Source organism: Ischnura elegans, chromosome 1 (genome assembly GCF_921293095.1).
Source record: "Ischnura elegans chromosome 1, ioIscEleg1.1, whole genome shotgun sequence".
Classification (NCBI taxonomy): Eukaryota; Metazoa; Arthropoda; class Insecta; order Odonata; family Coenagrionidae; genus Ischnura; species Ischnura elegans.
In genome coordinates, this window is record NC_060246.1 from 71,617,668 (window position 1) to 71,639,708 (window position 22,041).

The 22,041-nt window shown below is 40.1% G+C and overlaps 1 protein-coding gene across 1 annotated transcript in view; it reads right to left on the reverse strand.

The window, feature by feature from the left end:
* The window catches only part of LOC124163103 (leucine-rich repeat-containing G-protein coupled receptor 4-like), a 58,457-nt gene extending 53,394 nt beyond the window's left edge, over positions 1-5,063 (reverse strand). The window contains exon 1 of the mRNA XM_046539906.1: positions 2,127-5,063. Coding sequence (XP_046395862.1) covers positions 2,127-2,596 — 470 coding nt within the window. The 5' untranslated portion in view covers positions 2,597-5,063. The remainder of the gene's footprint in view (positions 1-2,126) is intronic.
* Positions 5,064-22,041: the final 16,978 nt, after the last annotated feature.

Consider the following 22,041-nt stretch of genomic DNA (forward strand, 5'->3'; position numbering starts at 1 on the left):
TTTCTTAGCCTTGAATTAATACTTTTGTGATAAATCCGCAAATTTATCTCAGAAATCCTCTATAAAAATGGTCTTATAACCATTTTCATGCAGTTTATGGTCATCATCAATATGGTCATCAATTAGATCATTGATTGTAGGTAAACCATTCTGTTTTGCCATTTCTTAGAGGTATGACGCGGCATTGTCCCAGCAGATAATCGTATGTAAATAAACATGCTTTTGGTATCTGCGGCGGTTTTTTGTGTGGATATTCTGCAGCTTTAGTCACTTCCTTCCGGCTATGCTTTGAGATGGGCCCGTTACATTCACACGCAAACCATACAGAGTGCTGTCATCTTTAAGTTAAGTAATAAAGTACTTCTAAATTTTGAAATTTCATCAATACACCTACGGAAAAAGCATAGTTACTTTATGTTTTGAATTGAGATTGACAGGCTATTGCAGCCCCCAGTTTTTTTTAAATATTGATGATTATAAAATTACTTGTTACGGCTTTTGGAGAATTTGTTTTAAAATTTACCTGCCTAGGCCGTAGAGCTAACTACTTCATATTATGTGATTGTGGCTTTCCAGCCAAAAGAGCTTAACAAATTCATCCAACTGAAAACTAAGATCGCTTTAATTGCTGTGAACATCCGATTTCTCCACTTGTTACGGCTTTTGGAGTATTTTATTTAAGATATACCTGTCAAGGCTGTAGAGCTAACTACTTCGTATTCTTGATGATTATTTTCCGAGTTAATTCCACGTCGACTCATTTTTTTCCGCCAAAAATGAGTCGACGCGGAATTAACTCCGAAAATAATCATCAACAGAAGTCTCCGTAATAATTTTAAAATTATTTTTTGAAGAGTTTCATTATTTCTTTCAAAAAAAATACCAAAGGGAGCACACTTATCACAATATTGACTGTTTGCTTTGAAATAGTCGTGCGAAATCAATATCAGTTGTTTCGTTGAGAATACTTGAAACAACCTATGCGTTCGTGTGAATTTTTTTTATCGAGTGGTGAGAAATATTCGTTTATCCCTGAGGTACGTGCGTAGTTAAAAGTTTTCACCAAAATCAAATATCTCAAAATGTTTAAATGAAAGGAAGCAAGCTTTTGGAGCAGGTAGGAAACAACATTTGCCCCTCTCCTAAATGTAGTTGAAAATCGCTATTTCTTTCTAGTGTAACGTTTTATATCTGTTTACGGCTAGACAAAAATCTGAAAGCAACTCTATGGATTATTTTTTTAAACAACCGATCAAGGGAAAATCTCTCACTACAAATAGCTATGCCACCAGTTGGCTTTCGTTAATAATGGCAAACAAAATAATGTAGTGAATTTATCTCTATCTTTTGGTTTTGAACATCTTTTGATGAAATTGTGTCAGACTCGTACCAGGTGTAAGTATTGGAATCATTTTAGGAAGATATCGTTGCACGAGTAAGGAAAATCATAGATTTGGGGATCTTTTCGTGCGAAGTCTGAAAAGTTGGTGATCTTGGTGCAGTGTCTAATAGATTAAGCTAGTTTTAATTTTGGATATTCAAGACTTGGTTTGTCTGACCAACATAAGAAAAAGCATATTTACATTTAATCAAGTAAAAAGGGAAGTTCCCAATCCCAGTAAGTGACTTGCGGCGTATTTATAACCTGATATACAGTTTCAATTGTAATAAAATGGAAATTATCACTTTATGTTATTATTTTAGTTAGTAAAATTATACCTGAATTCAGTTTTATGATGCATTTTGAGTTGCAATCTGCAGGAAAAAGCATAATTACTGGCGTGTCACTGATTTCCCGAACTCTCTTCATTAGTTTCTCGTATCATCCCTCTAAACACCTCGCTTCCTAGGTAACTAGTGGCATCATCGGACAAAGAAACACTTATGCGTAGATTTACATTACTATAGGTGGTTTAATAATATTTGAGCGCACATTTTCACGCGTTTGGGTGATGATTGTTGGGATAGGAAAAATGGGATTTGGATTTCCCCCCGGTTTAAGATGCCTCGTAAATATTTTGAAAATGGAAACTCATTCATTTATTTTTCCATGTCACACTATTCAACCAACTATTCTACAATTACCACTATGGCCTCGTAAATATTCAGATTTAGTCAGCACTTACGTGAGGTTATTGTTGTTGAGCCTCAGGTCCTGCAGACCGAACTGGAACTCTTTGAAGGAGCGATCGCCCAGGTCCTCCAGGTTCGAGTATGCGATCTTGAGGCTCAGTGTGGAGGGCAGCGCCTGCCGGGGCGTGGAGACCACGGCCCCAGGGGAGACCGCGGCGGCGTCGGGCGGCGATGACCCAATCCTTCCGTCCGCCGTCACCTCGAGGCCGGGCGTGCTGCTGCTGGTGAAGCGTCCCTTCAGAGCCTCCACCACCTGGGCGAACGACGCCACCTTCTCGCACTCGATGCGCACGGTCGAGGGGCTAGAGAGGGTGCACGTGCAGGGGGAGATCTCGCGCCGCACGGAGCAGTGCAGGGTGCCCACGGTGAGGCCGAGGATCGTGTATAGGATGGCCGACATGGTGAAGAGCAGGTTCGCGCCGTGTCTTCGCCCTAGTGTCGCGGGAGTTTGTGAGGCGGTCATCGCGGGGCCGTCCCTTAGTCGTGCGGGGGTCCTCGGCGGCCTCCCCTCTTCCCCTTCGCTGCCCCACCAACCCTCCCGCCTCTTTCGCTGTTGGTCACCACCTCTTATCGCGGTCTCCTCCCTCTCTATCCCTCCCCACTCCCACTTTTTCTCTACTTAACCCCCTCTCTCCCTATCTACCGCTCAAATCCAAACGAGCTCCGAGAGATTTAAGTAGTTCGGGAAGCAGAACAGGGTAACGTGACACGATAGGCTTGGAGTCACTGCTTGTTGGGGACGAAACTTGGTTTTTCTTCCCAAGAAAAATTCCAAAGAAGTAGAAGTCTGTATACCCCTGAGCACCAGTACCCTTTGCACTAAAACGCTGGACCTAATCTTCTCGCTAGTTTGGAAACACTGGTGGCTTTAATCTGCCTCCTCGATAACTTTTTTGTCTAGTCCACAACAATGTCACCCACGTGTTCCGCTAGAATTCCGCGGAATTAGGATGGACTTGTATTTTTTCCTCGCGTTTGCTACTTTTTTTTGTCCTCGAGCGTGGCGAAAAATGGGGGAAACTTTTAACGCGACTCACTTCTCTTCCTGCTCGGGAGTTGAGGACAACAGAATGGGGACGCGTCCGAAATATTCCTCTCCGGAGCCGTGACCCTCGGCCTCTCGGGTAGATCTCTATTCTCGGCTTCCTTCCGCTGTGCCCGGCTCTTCTCTCTCGGACAATATCCCTCCTTCTTGGGTACTTCTCCGATGTCTCACTTCTATCCCTCTTCTCCCTCTGGATTCACAAAACGCTCGTGGCAAGTCCTCGTTTCTCGGCGGTGGCAAGTACGATACGAGTGCCGCGGTGTCGACCCGCGGTTTTTGCCTCCTGGCGTGACGTGTGGGCCTCTCTCTGCCCCTCCCTCTTCCCAAGGCGCCTGTTTGGTTTGGGAGGGAGTGGGGATGGGAGCTCTGGTGGAAGGGGGAGTGTACGGGGTTGGAGAGCGGTGTGGAGGGGAGGCGTCGACGAGAAGAACGCAAGCGTACGTATTCGCGAACGAAGTGTTTGGTGGGGGTGGTGGTGAAAATTGTGGCCGAAGGCAGGAAGGGACGTCTGCAAAACTGCCTTTCTTTCCTTATCCTGTTCCACAGTGCTCGCCTAACTGTGGAGGGGATTTACTCTTGGGAAGGGGGTATGTTCGGGGTTTCCTTAGGGTGTAACGTCCGCCATCTTAGCCCCGTATCCGTTTTTCTTCAAGGAATGTGGATATCCCCGTTATTTCCGTACACTTGTAGAATGCAATGGTAGAGAAGGCTTAGTGAAAAGAAATTACGGGTCCATGGTACTGCCGAAAGATTTTGCGTGAGGTTATTGGAATTATTTTTTTCGAAGGAAAAATATTATATTTTCGATTTTTTTCTTCCCGAAATTCCAAACTAAAATTCACTTCGGGAGATTGTCGTCAATTTTACTAGATAGAAGGAAGATATCCTTATTAAGTGCGTCAAAAATGTATGTGTCTTCCTCGCACCGTTTTAGCCACAAAACTTTTCTGTCGAAAGTGAACTATGTGATATTCCTCAGGGGATTTTTTGCCTTCTTACGGATTTATCTGGCATAGGTGACGAAAATGTTTATGGATTTAAAATTTGAACAAATTTTAGGGAAATGCCCTCTCCAGCCTCCGGAATTAGTGAAGGGAAACTTAATTATTACTATCTCTAAAAGAAATAATGGGGTCTGACGAGAGCTGATGCGACCCAGGCATTAGTCATGGGGAATTCAAGAAATTCCTTGAATAAATAATGACGAATACGACTAATGAAATCTGTTGGGAACTGTATGGATTCTATGAAAATATCCTAATTACATGCAAATTTAAAGCAGCACTTTCCTCCCGTCCTTTGTCCGGAGAAAAATGAACTGTCTTCCTCAGTGACTCCAATCAAGATATCCAAATATATTAACAATTAGGATCTATTACCTAATATCTTCCCGGCATTCGTTTCTAAACTAACCCTAATTTACCCAAAATTATGCTATGCTCCAGAACCGCGGGAATCCCTTCGAGAAAAGAGCAGATACGTTTGGGGTAGCTTATTTACTTGTTTCCTTCCTCGTGCGCCGACCCGAAGCAAAATCTCGAAAGACTGCGGTCCCTTAACTGCGGTCAACGCCGAGGTGCCGACGGACAATCTGCGGTCGAGAGGGAAGCACGGGTGTCAAACAAGCTGCTCAAATGCTCCTTTTCCTCTTTCTCATCCGCACTCTTACAAAACATGGCCGGTCAGTCCGCTGCCGATAGAAGAACGCTCACTCCTTCCGGAATGATGTCTGGCGTCGCTTCGGGGCAGGACGCAACCGCGTGCGGGAAGCTGCAACAACTGTTGCCGCTTGTCCTCGTAGGCCGCGGTCGTGTCGCCGCTCGCTGCGTCACCTCCGTGATCGTTTCCGCGAAGCAATGCGAATGGAGGCGTTGGAGCGTGCGTCTCTGTCCGCCTTCCGCCTCGGCTGCACCTCCGGAGTATAGTGCGGTTTCGTTCCTCTGGGTTCCCTTCAATATCTCCCATTCCCCCGCACTCACCCGTCCCTCTCCGCGGCCAAAATGGGAACCGTGGACGTTTGCTCCCTCCTTCATAATAAACCAGTATAAGGATGCTCGCTTGGGAGACGGCGCCAATCAAAACGGGAGAGATATCCAATATTTTTCTTTTTTCTCTAGAGTGCGCCATCAACTGGTTGCTCGATATGTTGAATGAAAAGGGTGATATTTAAAGAAACCCGTATTTGAAGCTTTCGCTGGTTTTCATAATTGAAATAAAAACTTTTCAGCTATGTCGCCGCGTCAATTTTAAGGTCATCCAAACCTTTTTCGACAACCTGAATGACCATTTTCCGTAACAGAGTCACTAATATTAGTCGGGAAACGTAGAGATAACCATGGTATTGACGCAGACATAGTCCTAAAGTTTTTATTACCTTAATTAAGGTTAATTCCGGGTTTCAAAGAGCTTACTGGTTACCAAGCTCTTGGTAAGCCTGATAAGCTGCTTTTTCCAATATCTGTGATTTTTAACACCGAGTTATCACCTTAATGTCATAAATATGATACATAAATCTGATTAGTCAGTATTCGTAGGCAGTAATAAAAGATAAAAAGTAGTTACAATAAACGTCGCGACGCGTTTTTATAAACACTTTCAGTATTTTTCCTATGAAAAATATAACGATAGGGTGTCGTTTACATTGATTTTCACGGAAAAAAATATGATAGAAAAATTTGATATCATTGGAGCTTGACTACCATTTTTTTACTTCATTTCTGAATAGAACTTAGTGCGTCACGCATTCCTCTTTCTTAAAATCCTTAATTTCTTAATGAATATCGGAAACGAGGTCTTCCTCAGCTATTCCTCTCGTTCTCTTACTATTGAATTATTGCCTACATCAGACCAGCATGGTGCGACTGCATTTTGAAATATGATACTAATGAATAGAATTCAATAAATCAAAAATGCCTAAACAGTTATTCGACAATCAAAATCAGCGTAAAAATGTAAGATCATGTTGTGGTCATAACTGCCTCATGCTTGTTTGGTCTGGTCCCGCTTAAGTTATATTTTATACCATCTTAGATTCTTCAGCAGTCTATTTTGAACTGAAGATGTTATCAGTAAAGGTGGAATATATTACTAGGGCTCTCAGAATATTGTTTCAAGAATCGTTCTCAATTATTGGTGTATAGATTTTCTTACAGAAACTATCGTTAATATTTTTCTGTTCAGGATATTAATGTGATCGTAAGGAGCCAAGGTGGCGTAGACTAGTAGCTAAGGTTTACCTCGGTACGTAGCCAAGGTTTACTATAGCCAGAATTAGCCACTGTATGGGAGATAATTTAACCATAGTAGCGAGAGAAGCTCATTTCTTCGCTATCTTGAGATAGAGACCACTAATACGAGCGGGGTCCCGGTAATCGCACAACATAGTTTAGTGAAACACCGTAAAAAGTATGGCCAGAAAAAGTCAATGCCCAGGAAATGCACAAAATAGTTTAGTGAAACACCTAAAATGGTCATTATTATTAGCTCAAACAGTCATTCATATGCTACTCGGGTTGTTGATGAATGAGAATGGGAGATAGTCTGTGTACAGTGAAGGTGGCTGCTCATGTGTTTATGGGGAGAGAGGGATAGATGGTTGGACGAATGTTCGAAATACGTTTGGGTAAGCATTGGTTTGAGGAAGACAGGGCGATGTTTTGGGGAAAGCAAACGGGGTGTCGGGGTGGTGTTAGCTAGCTGGAGGGGGAGGCTCAAGATATAGAGAGGTGGGAGTTTTAAACTTTTAGGAGCGGAAAAAGCGTGTTGAATGCGCGTATGGGCTATTAGGGAGCGGTGACGTGCTGTCAGTGGAATTTTGAGAGGTGTCGGCATTCCCTCGCCCATGTGTGGGCCAAGCGGCTGAGGCGGGCATCTTCTCCGCGGAGGTCCCGGCTGTGGAACCCTTTTTCGCTCTTTCTGTTTTGACTTGTTGGTGACTTGACGGCAGGGCGGGGTGGAGAGGTAAAGCAGAAGGAAGAGGAAACCCCTATAGAGAAGGTCGATAGGAAGGGACGAAGGCAATGCCTTAGGATTTTCAGTTCTGTTGTAGGGAAATGGACATCTATAGGAGTATAGTATTGTTATAGTCCCAAATCCCAGTGTACTATTCAAGTAGAGTAGTCAGTGATGAAGTATCTTGAATAAAGAAATGAAAAAATGTGAATAGTAATTTAGTTCCAGGGAACTATCATAGACAGAAAAATCTTCCAATTATCTTCTCCTAACTTTCATTTTACGAGCACCCTCTCTACGTAAATACTCAATCTGCAAAGAAAATGGATAGGAGTCTCATGATTGTTCGCTATACATTTTCCAATATCTGCGAGAGCTAATTTTAGTTTTTTTAATCCACTGAAGAGCCTTCCTCATCTACTTCGCGTTTTTTCGTGGTCCAACTACAGAGCCTTTTTCCTTCTTAACTCCATTCTCATTGATTAATTTTTCTCTTAGACCCTCGATGTTGGATTGAAAATTACGCAGCAGTCTTGTCTAGGGCCCGACGTCTAAAATGTGGGCCCTTATATTGACGCATTTTGCTGGGAGAGATTCTCTATCTGGGATTGTGTCTTCTCTTTCTCTCTCGAGAGAGAGATTTTAATCATTCGGAGCTCTGTATGGGCGGGCTCCTGGAGAAATTAATTTTGGGTAGACCCGAGAGTCGGTTAAAATGGGATATCGGAGATTGTATCGAGCCGTGGATCTCCTTTCCGGAGTGGAGAAACGCTCGCGTATCGGAAGGCGCGATTGAAGAAAATGAAAGAGACCTCGCGGGGTTGATGAAGGAAGGAACCGCAGCGAAGGAAGCCCGCTGGAGGAGATGAGACCGGGAAGAAGGAGTGAGAAGGAGACAGTGGGCTTCTTTCCTCTGTCGAAGACTCCCGCGTGGTGGTGGAATGGGAAGACTTGTTTTGGTCTTGGTGAGGTCCGCGGCGTCAAATGCCCGGCAGCCCCAATAAATTATACGAACGTTTCATTCCATTTTTACGAGTGTGGATGGCGTCGGGGACGAGAAATCTCGCCTTTAGGGGTAGCATCGTTCTTTCTTCAGTCCTCTTTTTTTTCGTGACGTTTCAGAATCTCAACGCTAACATTGTGGTCTTGAAATGTTCAGTGTATTCAGCGATTTCCTGGTTCTAAAACGCGAAAAATATACCTCATTAATTTCTCAGGTGTAAAATTTTTGTGTTTTAGGTCCTGAAAAATATTCTTCTGGGTTCAAAGTATGTTCTCTGAAATTTTCAATGTTTAGAAATTTTTAAATCGGCAATACTTTGCGCACAAAAGAACGAAGTATGAGCCGGTTCAGCGGCATTTATGTGTTCTCTTAACTTCCGTATCTAAAGAAGGCTCCTTCGTGACTACATATTAAAAAATCTACTTTACCTCTAATTTTCCTTAGGTATGATCTCAATGATGCTATTTTTATAGGTGGAGCATGTTGAAACACTAACATTTGAATTTTAGTCTTTAATTAATGCGTTTTACAATTTTTAAGCTATTTCGGTTGAGCTTGGTAGCATTTTAATTCAACTGACATACTTTGGCGCCAACTATTGCGCATTAAATTGTTGGTTTCACAAAAATTTTAGGTTAGGCAACGTGCCTAGTTATTTTACCAAAACTCTTATGTTTTGGCCGACTCCATTTCAGATTTTCATTAAATTGAATTTGTTTTTTAGAGCACTGCTTTCGTTAAATGATGTTTAGTATTTGTAGCAAAATGACCAGGAGGTATTTTTTCCCTGAAAAACTTGTAGTTTTTCTAGTAAGTACGTCTTCCTCTATTGGATATACTCTCAGAGTAGCTCAATAGTCTGAACTTCTTTTATTTGGCTACTGTTATGTTATAATACATTATTAAAATCAACTTAATCTTTTCGCATTGCCAGCAGTGAGTAACTCATTGACATTTTTTATTGAAAGGGCGCCCCCCATTTCGAGTTAGCGCTTCAAATTCGTATTCGCGCATTGCGGTGAAAGTAAGGACTGATTTTTAAGATTCTTTTATATTTTATGCTAGTCTAGCCCACGATCTTTCGTTTAACGAGATTGGTCGTTCATTAACATAAATGTTCAATATCTTATAAACTAGACTTCCTCTAACAGGTCATGAAGAAGAATGCAGCAGTGTTATCGAAAAATTATGACGAAGCAACTTGGGAGAGAACCTGAAAGATTAGTGCCTACCAGATTTTTTGTAATGATTTGCGGCATTCGGAGATGTTAGTCCTTTTTGCCTTCAAATGCTTTCTGAAATCACAATACCTCGCTTTCATACAGTTGGATGACCTTACTGGCGGAATTCAAACCTAAGACCGTGGAATAGGCCACCACGGACCTAGTAATAATGAGAACAGCCAAAACGGCCACCTGATAACGACGACCTCAATAGTATTGTCATCTTGGACTTACAAGAAAAAACGTGGGCTGGAAACGAGAAAAAGGCAATTGACTCGAATCCTGCTCGAAAGAACACTTTACTCCTCTTTAGCGGGTCGTAGGGCACGATCGTCCCAGCGTGAACGTCAGCTGCCTCCCTTCTTGCGATCCCAATCGCAGCGGCCCGCGCTTTTTAACAACCTCATTCCCCACTATAGACGGCCGTTTACCTCTGCCATTCACTCCCCCTTGTTTTCTCTTTTTACTCCCAACAGTGAGGTCCACGGAATTGTAAACAATCGGCGGAGGATCTGGGCAATTAAAATAAAAAAAGAAAGGTTTGTGCTGCATTTTCTTGTGGGTGCGCGCATTTTAGTGTTGGGACCCCCCAGGATAGTCGTTAAAAACGTGTCGATTTTTTTCCTTCTGATGTGCTTTCTTTTTTTAGTGCGAGGTCTTGGTCGCTTCCGCCAAGGGGAGAGAGGGCTTCGTGGGTGGCTGGGCCATAATTCCCCGCCCTTCCCCCCAACCGGGGGACAAAGGGTGTTGTGGATCTTGTAGACCTTATGGCCAGGGTTCCTCGGCTTACGCCTCGCTCCCTGCGTTCCTTGGGGTGGGTTCCCCGGTGGGCGGAAGAAGGACCCAATAGCATTACGCTCGAACTCTTCAAGAATTTCGTTGTTTATTTATTTACCTTTAATTCGCGGTGTGAGAGGAATTTATCGTGGTCTGGTGGTTATATCATAGGAGATTCTTGTTATATTCCTTATAATCGCATTGTCGGCAGTGGCGTGCATTATTTTAATTTTCTGTTGCCCATCATGCTAGTTGTATGGTAATGAACACAATGAGGAGGTACACTAGCAACTTCTGGCATAAAATTGTTGAAATGAGACATGTCACAGCATTTCTACTTAATTTCATCAGCGCACGACGCGTTTATCTGTATTATTTAAAAGTATCAAGTGCAAGCTTGTGCAATATTGTATTTAAATAATATTACGGACTTCTATGGGTGAAATCTGGTGTTATAGTTTATTTCTCATTACTGGTTTTAATATTTACTACCAGACGAGGATGCGAAAGTCTCCCGATACGCTTCGTTGTGGCTTTTGTCCTTCCATTGGAATTTACTTTATGTTCCGTTCCTTTAAGCATCTCTTCTAAATTTTCCCCATATTTTGCCTCACCTTGACCTTAAGATCAGATCCATTTTCTCTTCACGAGTGTCTACCGGGAAAACGCTGTTAATTCACAACCGAATCTTTATTTTCGGAGTTACTTTTTTCCCCCTGTTTTTCCTCGTTTTTATTACTTATAACTTTCTGTGTAGTAATTTGACGCTAATTCGCCATTTGCAATGGATTGGGATGAAAAAGTTAGTTATCATATTCTTTCTTGGTGCACAAAATTATTCCTCGTGAGGATTAGTACTATATCGGTTATGTCATGATTTGAATTATACGATGTGCTCTATTTTATTACCTTTTTCTCTATCTTTAGGGAGACGAATTGTATTCGTGATTCAAATTACGATGGATTCAAGAAATAATCTGGTATTTAACCTCAATCAGTTCACAAGAAGTGCAGATAAATATTAGAGGGCCTAAAATTCAAAAATATAATCTCGTTAAATTCGTGTAGTTAATTTAAATATAATAGTAGTAATAAGTACGTAGCAAATTTTTACACCCATGAAATAATTGTAAGTAATATTTGGAAAATGAGATGGTATGAAGCATAAGTATATTCCAGAAAAGCGAATTTTAGAGGATGAAAGATTACACTCCATAAAGTTTCCTATGCGGCATGTGGAAATAGGTGTTTGATTTACGGGCACTATTCTTTCCTCGTGTGCAATATCGCCCATCAAATATATTTTGGGACTCGAATGTGGGCGATCTGGAGTGTTTGAAAAGGTTGGAATGGAATCTGACCAATGCCAAGAATTCACCCTGGTATGCCAAGTGCCTCGCTTGCGGAGTCGTTAAAAAAATACTCTTCTAATACTTAAAGAGGATAAATGAGGATCCACACTCCCTCCGTTTCCTTCTTTCAATATAGACAGCAACCGGCACTTGGCGATTCAATTCTCATTTGATTCCATCAATCCATTAGAGATGAAGAAATTGAAGTTTCTCCTCATGAGCGGGGGTGATTTCCTCGTTGATGTATTCATAAGTTTATCATTAATAGTAACTGCACCTCAGTCATCTTTTTGGATCACAATTCTACTTAAAAATCAATTAAATAAAATTATTTTTTTCGAGTGCTGAATTTTGTGAATTTGAATTAAAATAGAAAAGGAATATTTATGGAAATTAAGTTATTAATCTCTCCGTGAAGTAATGTCCATGGAGCAAACATTCCCCATCCAAATATTGGTATTATTTTCTCTTCGCTACACTGCTTTCTACTATAGTTTCCCCGGAGGGAACGCTAATGTTTAATTTATCATGAATCACAATTACTTTTGTGATTTTTACTTGCGGAAATGGATTCTCATCTGATCCTTCAACTTAATAATCATTGTCTTTAAATGTATATTGTTTACAATTGTATAAATTAATTTCTATATTCTATTCAGTAGTTTTCCTCTGCAGTAGACTGCTTCTATGTATTTTTATTTATGCGGTTAGTTTACATTTATACTTTCATAAATCATCATCCAGTACTCTATATTTCTGCACTCCTTTGTGTTTCGTTTCGAGCAGTTCCCTCCCTGGCGAAATCCACAATATCTTTTGTGCCTTAAAAATTGGTTTTTCAATGGCAGTATGCAAGCCTTGGTCTTTATCTTTTATTTACACAATGCTGCCATTTCTTCTACATTTTCTATTTTTCCTGCATAATTACCTAAGATTCATAGTGATAGGTTGTGGACTTTTAGATTTCGTAGGTGCTTCTGTTTATGCCTTTTGACTAACCCGTGCATTTTGCTCCTGTTTACACTCTCTAGTGCTTCTCGTGGAATACGTACAACACGATTGGGCGAATTTCCAATTCCATTAAAGGTTTTTCGACATTTTAAGCTATCGATTGAAATCCCACCCTCTGCAATTTAATTTTGTCCCCATCCATAGCGCTTGCGATTTTAGTTTGCGCAAGTAAGCAGTACTTTCATATTTTCGAGATGGCGTCATGCTATTCAGTTTTCAAAATATAATTTATTCTTGAATTGGATTCGTTTGACTGAGATTATTTACATGAGTTTCCATTTGAAGGTAATAATTCACTTCTAGATGTGCTTTTGCTTTAAATTTTCAAGGCATCTACCAGTTTAAATAATAATCTAAATAAAAGGATATGTAGGACTTCACTTTTTCCCGGCGAATGGTGGCAGTAAAATCTTCTCGGGTAAGCTCCTCGATCTCCCTCGCTTTGTAAATGTGTGAATGTGGTTTCTGTAAATATTTAGATGCTCAGTTATTATGCTACTCGTAGAATTCTTTTGCTAATACCATGGTATCCTAACCAACCTCAACGCTGTGCTTTTACTAAAGATTACTTTGGTTCCTGGATGGTATAATTTCCGGTAATGGGATATTGTGGCTTATGCTCCTATTTAATTTGTCTCATCAATGTAAAGATGACGATTCTCTGTTAATTTTGGCTGAGACATGTGCGATGACTTATTTGGGTATATTAGGCGGTAAGTGAAGTGTGCCGGGCGCATTTATGGCTGAGATATCAGCAAAAGGAAAACCTTTGGAATGGCGCGGCAAGTGCCCGGCGTTGATTAGCGGATTCCCCGCAATATCTTGATGTGCTCTTGAATTGTGACGTCAATTGGCATGAGGCCAGCGAGATTATCGCCTTTCAGATTGACTCATTAATTATTTTACTCGGGTACATTGGCGTGAAATCTAATTATTTATTTTCCAGAAGGATCTTTGTGCTCGTTTCCAGAAAATTTGTCCCTCCCGTATGGATTTCATCATTTTCATTTCAAGGCTACGTTTGTCGTGATAGTGGGAGTGCTCAAGCATTTCTGAGCATAGACTGCCTCCATGTTTTTGCTTCTGCATACATTGATAAAAAAACATGCAAAAATATGTTTCTTACAGCGAATGAAGCAGCAGCGCTTTGTGGAAGTATCTCGTATTCATGATTACACCTTGTACCAACTTAACTACAAAATTAATAATTTACAGTACAAATATTTCCCTGCTTTTCGGCATCTTCGGGTGAAATTCTGAGTTTAATACATTTGTATATTCAAAAAATAAATTAGTGTAACAAAAAAAATATCCATTACTTAATATTAAATTGAATATTATGCCTGAAGTTGTGCAGCGACAATCAAACTTTTGTGTTCAGGTAAATTGCACAGGAGAACCGTGAATATGCATGAACATCAAATCGTCTTTTTCACTTCTTTCATGTGGAGGCAAAAAGCTTAGGTGCCGGTGGATGGTAGTGTATGTTATACTTTGTGCAATCAATTATCTTATTCCCTTCAAAACTTAATTTGTTTTCTTTTTGTTTTAGCTTTAATTCAATTTCGCTTTCTTTTTTTCCTTCCTTCATACCATTTATTATTAATATTTTTTTATGTTTCCGGGTGAATAATTATAGGTCGCCAGTGATAGCAATGTAATGATAGGGAAAACTGAATTTTTTTAGTATTTATTTTGTTAATGCCAGTGTGTTTCTTTTTGGAAAGCCAGTAGCCCACCAGTGGATGGTATACAATTTTAAGATGTTTCTTCAGTGTAATCTAATTGAGGCATTCCATAATATTTCATGCTCATTGGTTTCCTTACCGCCGTTTTTATTTACCAATCTGGTCGTTTAAAAGTCTGACATTAATATCATTAATTAACCTCCAAAATGGTTGTAATATTAAAATTCACATTGTTCTACTTACGCTCATCACTTTTTTGCTGTATCATAAGTACGACCATTTTCCTGAGACTCCCGACTTTCTTGGAGAATGTTCCTTGATATCGTTTACATTTAACATTGGAAAATTCTTAGTTTTAAGCGTATAAGCCATTCGACTTTTTTAATATCCTTAATCTGTGAAAGAGAGCAACACACTTATGCAAAATATAGTTTTTTCTTCTCCGCGTTAGTTTCACTTCTCCATTTTTACTACTCTACTGTATTTGCAAATTGATCGTTGTTACTAGTTCTCAAAAAAAACTTGTTTAGCCTTGTTGAATGCTCGGTGATAGTTAAATCTTAAAATGTCTTCTTCGAATACTTTTCCGATTATGGCTCATCGTGCATTGGGTTGTACGTTGTAGTGATTTATCGAATGATATTCTCGAAGATCCTCAGCGACTTATTAAGTGTCCCCATCTCCTTTATTAAGAATTCTGCTGATCAGTGTGTCGATTTCGCCACAGAAAATTTTCACAGGTATGTGCACATTCTAAATCTACCTTACCACATTCCCCTCAAGCTCAAACGCATTACGATATGACATTAAAGTTTTGAAACATACTGCCATTATAAATAGTTTTCTCTTCACTCTATCAATTATGCATGGCCAAAATAAATAACAAATCATTTCAAAAATGAATATTAAATTTGGCAAATTTTGTTGAAATCTGTCGTAATATAAAGTTTGCATATAAATGTGTTCTATGTCAAACTACTATTACATTGGGTTAACTCAGGAGATGCCTGAAGATGCTTTACTTCCATTAGTGTACAACTGTTTTCAATTCCTTATTAGCATTATTTTTTTCCTTTTCCTTTCTTTTAATCTCATAATTGAACACCTTTAGGTATTTGATTTTTTTAGGGTACAGTATTTTTTCTCCTTTTATATAAAATTAAGAACTGTTTCACTGCCTTAGAGAAAGATATAGCCATTAATCCCCTTATATGTTTATTTATTTATGTAATTTAACAATGCCATTTAACATTTTGACCGCAGAATACTATCCTTTAAGTTATGTCAATCAATTGGCTTTGTTTAAGGATGAAACAAGTTTTCAACGGGGTAATTTGTGTGGTGAAACGGTCGTAACTTCAGAACTTCCTCTTGAAAGTGGGAAGAAAATCACTTAATAGGGTTGTCTACGATTTCTCCGTCTTTCGAGCTCGCTTGATTACTGCGGCCGCTGTCCCTCCCCCCCCCCCCCCCCCCCCCCCCCCCTCCCGATTCTTTTATCCGCTAGTTTCCCGCCTGGCGTCTCGTCACCCCTCCACGCAGTCACAGGCGCCGTTCCTTCCAATCGGACGAACATGTCGAGGGCGAGCCTAGACGACTGCTGACCTCTGGACCGTGCGCTGGAGTGCAGGTCGACTCCAGAAGACCCTATTCATCAAGTGACGTCGGATAACTCTTAATTTCTCCGCGGCTGTCTCAGCTTGCGTGAAATCTCCCTTATATTTTCCCGTTGGAACCTCGTTCTGGTCAAGCCTCTAGGTAGGGGTTTCAATGATGTACTTGTAGACAAGCTGGGTTCGAGAATACTACGAACTGTTTTCGTTAGGAAGTGGCATGCCAAAGTCACATGCTGCTTAGAAGGTTATCTATACGTCATGATCAGCGAGAGGTTGTTTATTACTGTGAAATCAGCCCAAACGGCCGATTTTTCCTTTCCCATACTAATATTTTTTTATTTAAGTCTTCTACCGTTGGGTTATGGTTGGTATTTAAGGTTGGCCTGCATGGAGCGTCTTGCTATTTTGCTCAGCCTACACATATTGGACCTTCAATTTATAATGAGGCCTACTCCCTTGCATTATATCAATAAATACTATTCTCTTCTTTCTTCTCCCTCATTTACTTAGCATTCTTCCTTTAAACACGGATGTTTTACATCCACTCCCCGCTCAGCATTCCCTTCATCCAAACCTTGTCTACCCCCTATCTAAAAGCTGCCTCTCCTCACCCACCACATCCAACACTACGTCTTTCATCTTCCTGTCCGTCTATTTCACTTCTCCTGTACACTCACGTCTCGAAGTCTTTTCTCGTCGTCCTTCTTAAGTGCCCATGTTTCCACACCGCAAAGCGCTACTCTCCGGATTATATTTCGCTAATCTTTCCTATCTGTAATATTTTCTATATTTCCCGTTGAATCAATATAACCTCCATGAAGGGACGGTGACGGCATTTTTCTGTGTCCACGATCAATCCTAGAGCGACCACTCCTGGCCTAGTCTTCCACAAAATGCTTTTGAATATTGTTTGGGTCTTGATTTCCTCTAATCTTGAAACTGTACGATCTAAAGAACATCTAAATAGAGTTTTAAAGAACTAGAATTCATGTGATCGAGCCGCACTTCTGTTGCCCCTGTTGTTGTCAGTATTACTTCTTCATTCATGCCCCTGACAATGGCATTTTTGGGTAACATTAAAAATTTAAAACTCTAGTGAGATAATCATTTCATTTTTAGGTGTATAATTAACTATGGCTCATTTAACTATTACTCATTCCTGAAAACCATATATGTCTTTTTTCTATTCGGCGAACACCTCCTTGGCGGACACTACTCGTTAGATACCCCCGTGACACAGGTTTCACTCTAAGTAATACTATATACTGTCGAGAGCCTAATCGTATTGCTGCCCTCAAATGCAAATATTACCTTTAAGAAATCTAGAGATAGTGCGAAGAATGTGCGATTTTTTGCTGGGTGATGAATGGAGTTGATCGTCATCAGTAATCATCAATCATAAGATTGGTTTCACGCAGTTCTCCACTTAATTCTCCAAAAGGCTAATCTTTTAACACCTGCGTAATCCTCCTGGTTTACATTCGTCATCACCTTTGTATCTCATCCGTGGCCTACTTCTGCCGTTCTTCGAGGGATATGTGTATGGATCGAGGGTATGTGTAAGGGAAGAACGATAATTTTCACTAGACCAGGGGTCTCCAAACTGTGGCCCATGGGCCACATCAAGCCCGACACATAATTTCAACCAGCCCGTCAAATAAATCCCTATGTGTTGGCCTTGAAAAAATAATTCTCGTACGGCTGGAATCGCTGAATCATTCAAAGCTGGGTAATAATTCAGAACTATGTGAAATCTAATTATCGAGCATATTTTGTCTGATAAGCATTTGAAATCAATTCTTACAATTGGCTCATCTAATCCGGAACCTAATTTTAATGAAAATTTGAAGTAAAAATGACAGTTTTATTCGTCACACTAATTTGGTTGTATAAAACTAATGTCAGGAATCTACTTATTTTTCCTTTATTTTTTTCAACAAGAAGTACCTAATATTTCCATGGTTATCCTCTAATTTTTGAGGAAATTAAATTACTGGCACTGATTTGTTTATTTTTTATTCCTTCGGCCCACATAAATGTGGGATATGTATAATGTGGCGCAGATATTGAAAAGTTTGAGGACCCCTGCACTAGACCATCGTGTCTCAGGATGAGGCCAAGGAAATTGTCCTGTATTTTACATACGGTTTTCAAAACACTTCTCCTCTTATATTTTCCGCATTACTGACAAGATCTATCCCGCATTCTTCTAAAATACCACTGGAAGGGATCATTACACGTTCTCTGTAGGAACGCATCAACTAGTGACTGCAAATAAAAAGAAATACGAAGCTTTGCATGAAACGGCGTTAGAATGATACATGATCATTTGCACTGTTGAACTCACAGGAAATGAGGAATCACAATTTGTTTTCGGACTTGGAAAGAGTAAGGTCTTGGTCAAGGCATTATTTAACTGGTATAACATCCGAGTACTTCTGATAAATTTATCAGGATTCTTGCATAGCTTATTAATTAAAAATTATGAGTTATTTTCAAGAAGGTAAATGTAATTTGATCTGGGTTCCAGGTTCACCAAATCCTTCAAACAAGAATGTTGGGATAGGTAAATCTTTCTCCGAACTACGTGTTCAATTGAATAGTGCATTTGAATTTTTAGATGCCCTTGATCAAAGTGAATATATGGACTTCTATTACTCGAAATAAAGTAAGAAAACTATTGAAATTTCATTTTTCTCAATGTCTTGAATCAATTATGCCAGCTAATATACTGCTGTTGTTCAAAAGAATGTGCCCCAATCGGTTCATACTGTTTCATGCGCCAAAAAGTCGTTGACCAAATAGTTTTTGGATCGTTATTGTGAATTTTCACACATAAGATTACCCTTTATCTTGAAAAACAGCCTCACTAGAGGAAAAATGTTGGTGAAAAGGAATCCGGCCTGATCTGAATTATCGGAAATGTTAGCGAATAATAAATAAGAGGGAAGACAAGTCCAATTAATATGCGATGTATTCCGATTCCCTCTGCATTGACTCTTCACGCTGATTGATTTTCCTCCGACCCGTTGAGGCCCTCTTGCTAATCTGCGCTCTGGAATCCGAGGGATCCCGGATAAACTCCGTGATTTTCCTCCTTGCCCCGACTCCGTGCACCGAATTGAAAAATCGTTCCGCGGGTGTGTTCGGCTCGGTTCAAAGCAGCGACATGCGAGTTGAAGAAAACAATTCGTGGAACATTCTAGACCCATAGCAACCAAAGGAGCCAGGCCGTTTCCAACGCTACGCTACGTCTCTTTCCTATGTCTCAATCATGCTATTCTCCCCCACAATAGATTTCGATCTCGCTATTACTTGCGGAACTGGCCTTAAATGGTCATTTTCCTGAGATATTACTCTCTGCATTAGTCCTGCCACTAATGGTGTCCTTGTTCTTTACTATTTCTGAATGTTTCATTTTTTTTTAGTTTTTAGTCGAAATTAGTTTGTTTCCTCCGAAAAACTGTTTGGACTGCTTTTTTATGGTAGTGGCAGGCTCAACTCATTATAGTGAGCACTCATTTGTAAAATAAATTTGCAAGTGGGCGAACTAATTCATCTGCAGGATTAGATTATTTCCGTTTTCTAATCCGAAATATATTGATCGAGGAGAACAATTTTGGTAGTTTTATGAGAGAGATCGCAGATTTCATTTATTTAATTATTATTTTAATAACATTATGCATGCTATTGCATTTCTTGTAGCATAAAAATAAATGTTTACAAATGAGGTACCAAAATGCAAAGAATTTATCAGAGAACCTGCGAAGGCATATCTTACTTCCTAAATATTGCTATAGTTTCCTAAAATTGGTATTTAAATAATAAAAAAAAAAAAAAAAAAAAAAACCGGTAAATACGAGTGACGTTAACGGCGCACAAACTGATACATTTGTTCATTTGCAACAATATTTCGCATTCTTTAAATAACTTTTATCAAAATGCGGCTGATTCCACATTCAAGTCTCCTGTTGATGCGTAAGTATGAGTCATCATGTGCGTTTAACAGAGGATAGTGTAATTACTTCAAATGTTGTGTTTAAAGAGGTCCTCTGACCTCAATTTGTACATGAACATTCCAATTAAATTAGTACATAAGACCCTGCCTTTTTTTCTACATTTTAAAATTAGAAACGCGCCTATCCCTCTGTGGACCTGCATTGAAAAGAGCGAGGGAAGCCTGCTGGGAGCGGGCGCAGCACGCTCGTCATTCTTACTAATAGAGAGAATCAAGATTTACATTTTTGGAAAGGATCGGTGTTTTTGGAAACAAACTTGACGGTGTTTGAGGATAAGGTTAAGGTAGCATCTCTAAGCAGTGACTGGTCTTTTGTGAGCACACGCACTATTTGCTGTAATTCAAGTACGTGACCAACATCTGGCCAATGGCCATATTGGTTGGAAAGTCCAAAAATAAATACCGAACTTTGAGCCAAAAATAAGATGGTTTGTTGTTATGGGTATGTGACTTGAAGTGGCCCATTTCTCCCAGTTGATTTCTTTCTTCGATACGCCATGAGATCTGTCTTCCTTATTCCCGTGCGTAAAGGTCGCCACTTGTGGAATACGACACCAGAGGAGGTAGACATCACAGCAGGAGCACTCTTCCGCTGAGAGCGTACTCACACTGGAAGCTAAGGGGCCATATTCCAGAACGTTACTTAAGTCTTGATGCGGGCTCAAACTTGACTCAGTTGTCACGTCGGTACTTCCAGAACTCTCTCGAGCTCGCTCAGACTGTATTCCTCAGTTGATAATTTGTGTCCAAAATCAAATGGAATCGCCGTATTCCAAGATGTCCGCCGCCGTCGTCTCACATTTTTCAAGTGAAATATTCGTCTTAAATATAATTCCACGTATGAATTATACTCGAGCCGAGTCAGTTTTCAATTAGCCGGAAACCACGAGTGACAAGAATTAAGATAAATGTATTATTTTGTAAATTACAGTTGAGCGCCACCACAATCCCTATAGCTCTCCAGAGTTCTAATTTTGAGCTAGCTTTACAATAAAACTCTTAGCTCAATCTCAACTTGAGTCTGAGATCTGAACCACCGAGGTACAATGAGGACTCAAGTTTGAGTCAATGTCTGGAGTACGGCCGTGCCTCTTGCAAGGTAAAAATTTCTATCGTCTGACATTGAATAAACGTGCAGATTCAAATAGGGTGACTGAAAGGATTCATCTCTATGTGAATTCGGAACGCGGTGCTTAGCCTAGCAAGGCTAGAGGTATAGTCACGTTGACAATGAAACGACCTTTTTGTATTTCACTACATATTCAATATATATTTATCATCATGAGTGATTCCATCGAGTAAACTCGCTTAAAGTTAATTTTCCCTCTTTAGTGACAGTACTTTCCCAGCCATGACGTATTTACCTCGATGTATCTAGTAAAACTGTTTAGCATAGATGGTGCCAAAAATTCTATCCCTCAGTCAGGCTCGGTGGTCTTCGTACGTACTTCTACTCTTGCATTATTTCGTGCATCTAAGACGGGTAGTTATTTTTTATTTAAATTGTAGTTTTTTATTAAATGTTTTAATGCATTTTAATTAATCTTCTCTAGTTTCCGATTTCTTTCGCATTCATCACGGTGTGGGGTTTGTAATGACCGATACATTCGTGGATGTGATACAGGAATTGTCGCCTCAGACCACAAAGAAGCCGTCCCTGCGGCGGTCTGGTGGAACACAGAACTTCCTGTTAACACTTGCTTCTGACTCCGCTGCTATCTGTGGAATAAGCCCACAATAATATCTCTCACTCAGCGACCGAACTCCTTGGATTCGGAAAACCACCGCGAAGAACTGCAAAAAAACAATGGATTACTGGCTAATGATCTTTCCTTACATTATTATTATAGTATTCTACCGATTAAGGTAGATTTTCATGGAGTACTTAAGAAGAATTCTGGGAGTCTGTCGTGGCCACAAGCACTTTTCAATTCAACTACAAGCATTCTTCAATTCACTGTTTGGCCTACTCCATTTCATTCTATCTAAAAATATTATTCCCTTCCTTCCTCTCCCTCGTTTAACTAACATTCTACCCTCCAATAACGTTTTTAACATCCCCTCCCCACTAAGTACTCGCTCCATCCATACCTTCTCTCTTCTCCGTATCTCATCTACTTTCCTTGGATACTAAGGATTTTTCTTCTCCGAGAATATCAATCAAATATAAAAGATTTCATATAAATGAAAGATTCAAAGAAAAGAAGGAAAATTAAGGAATTTT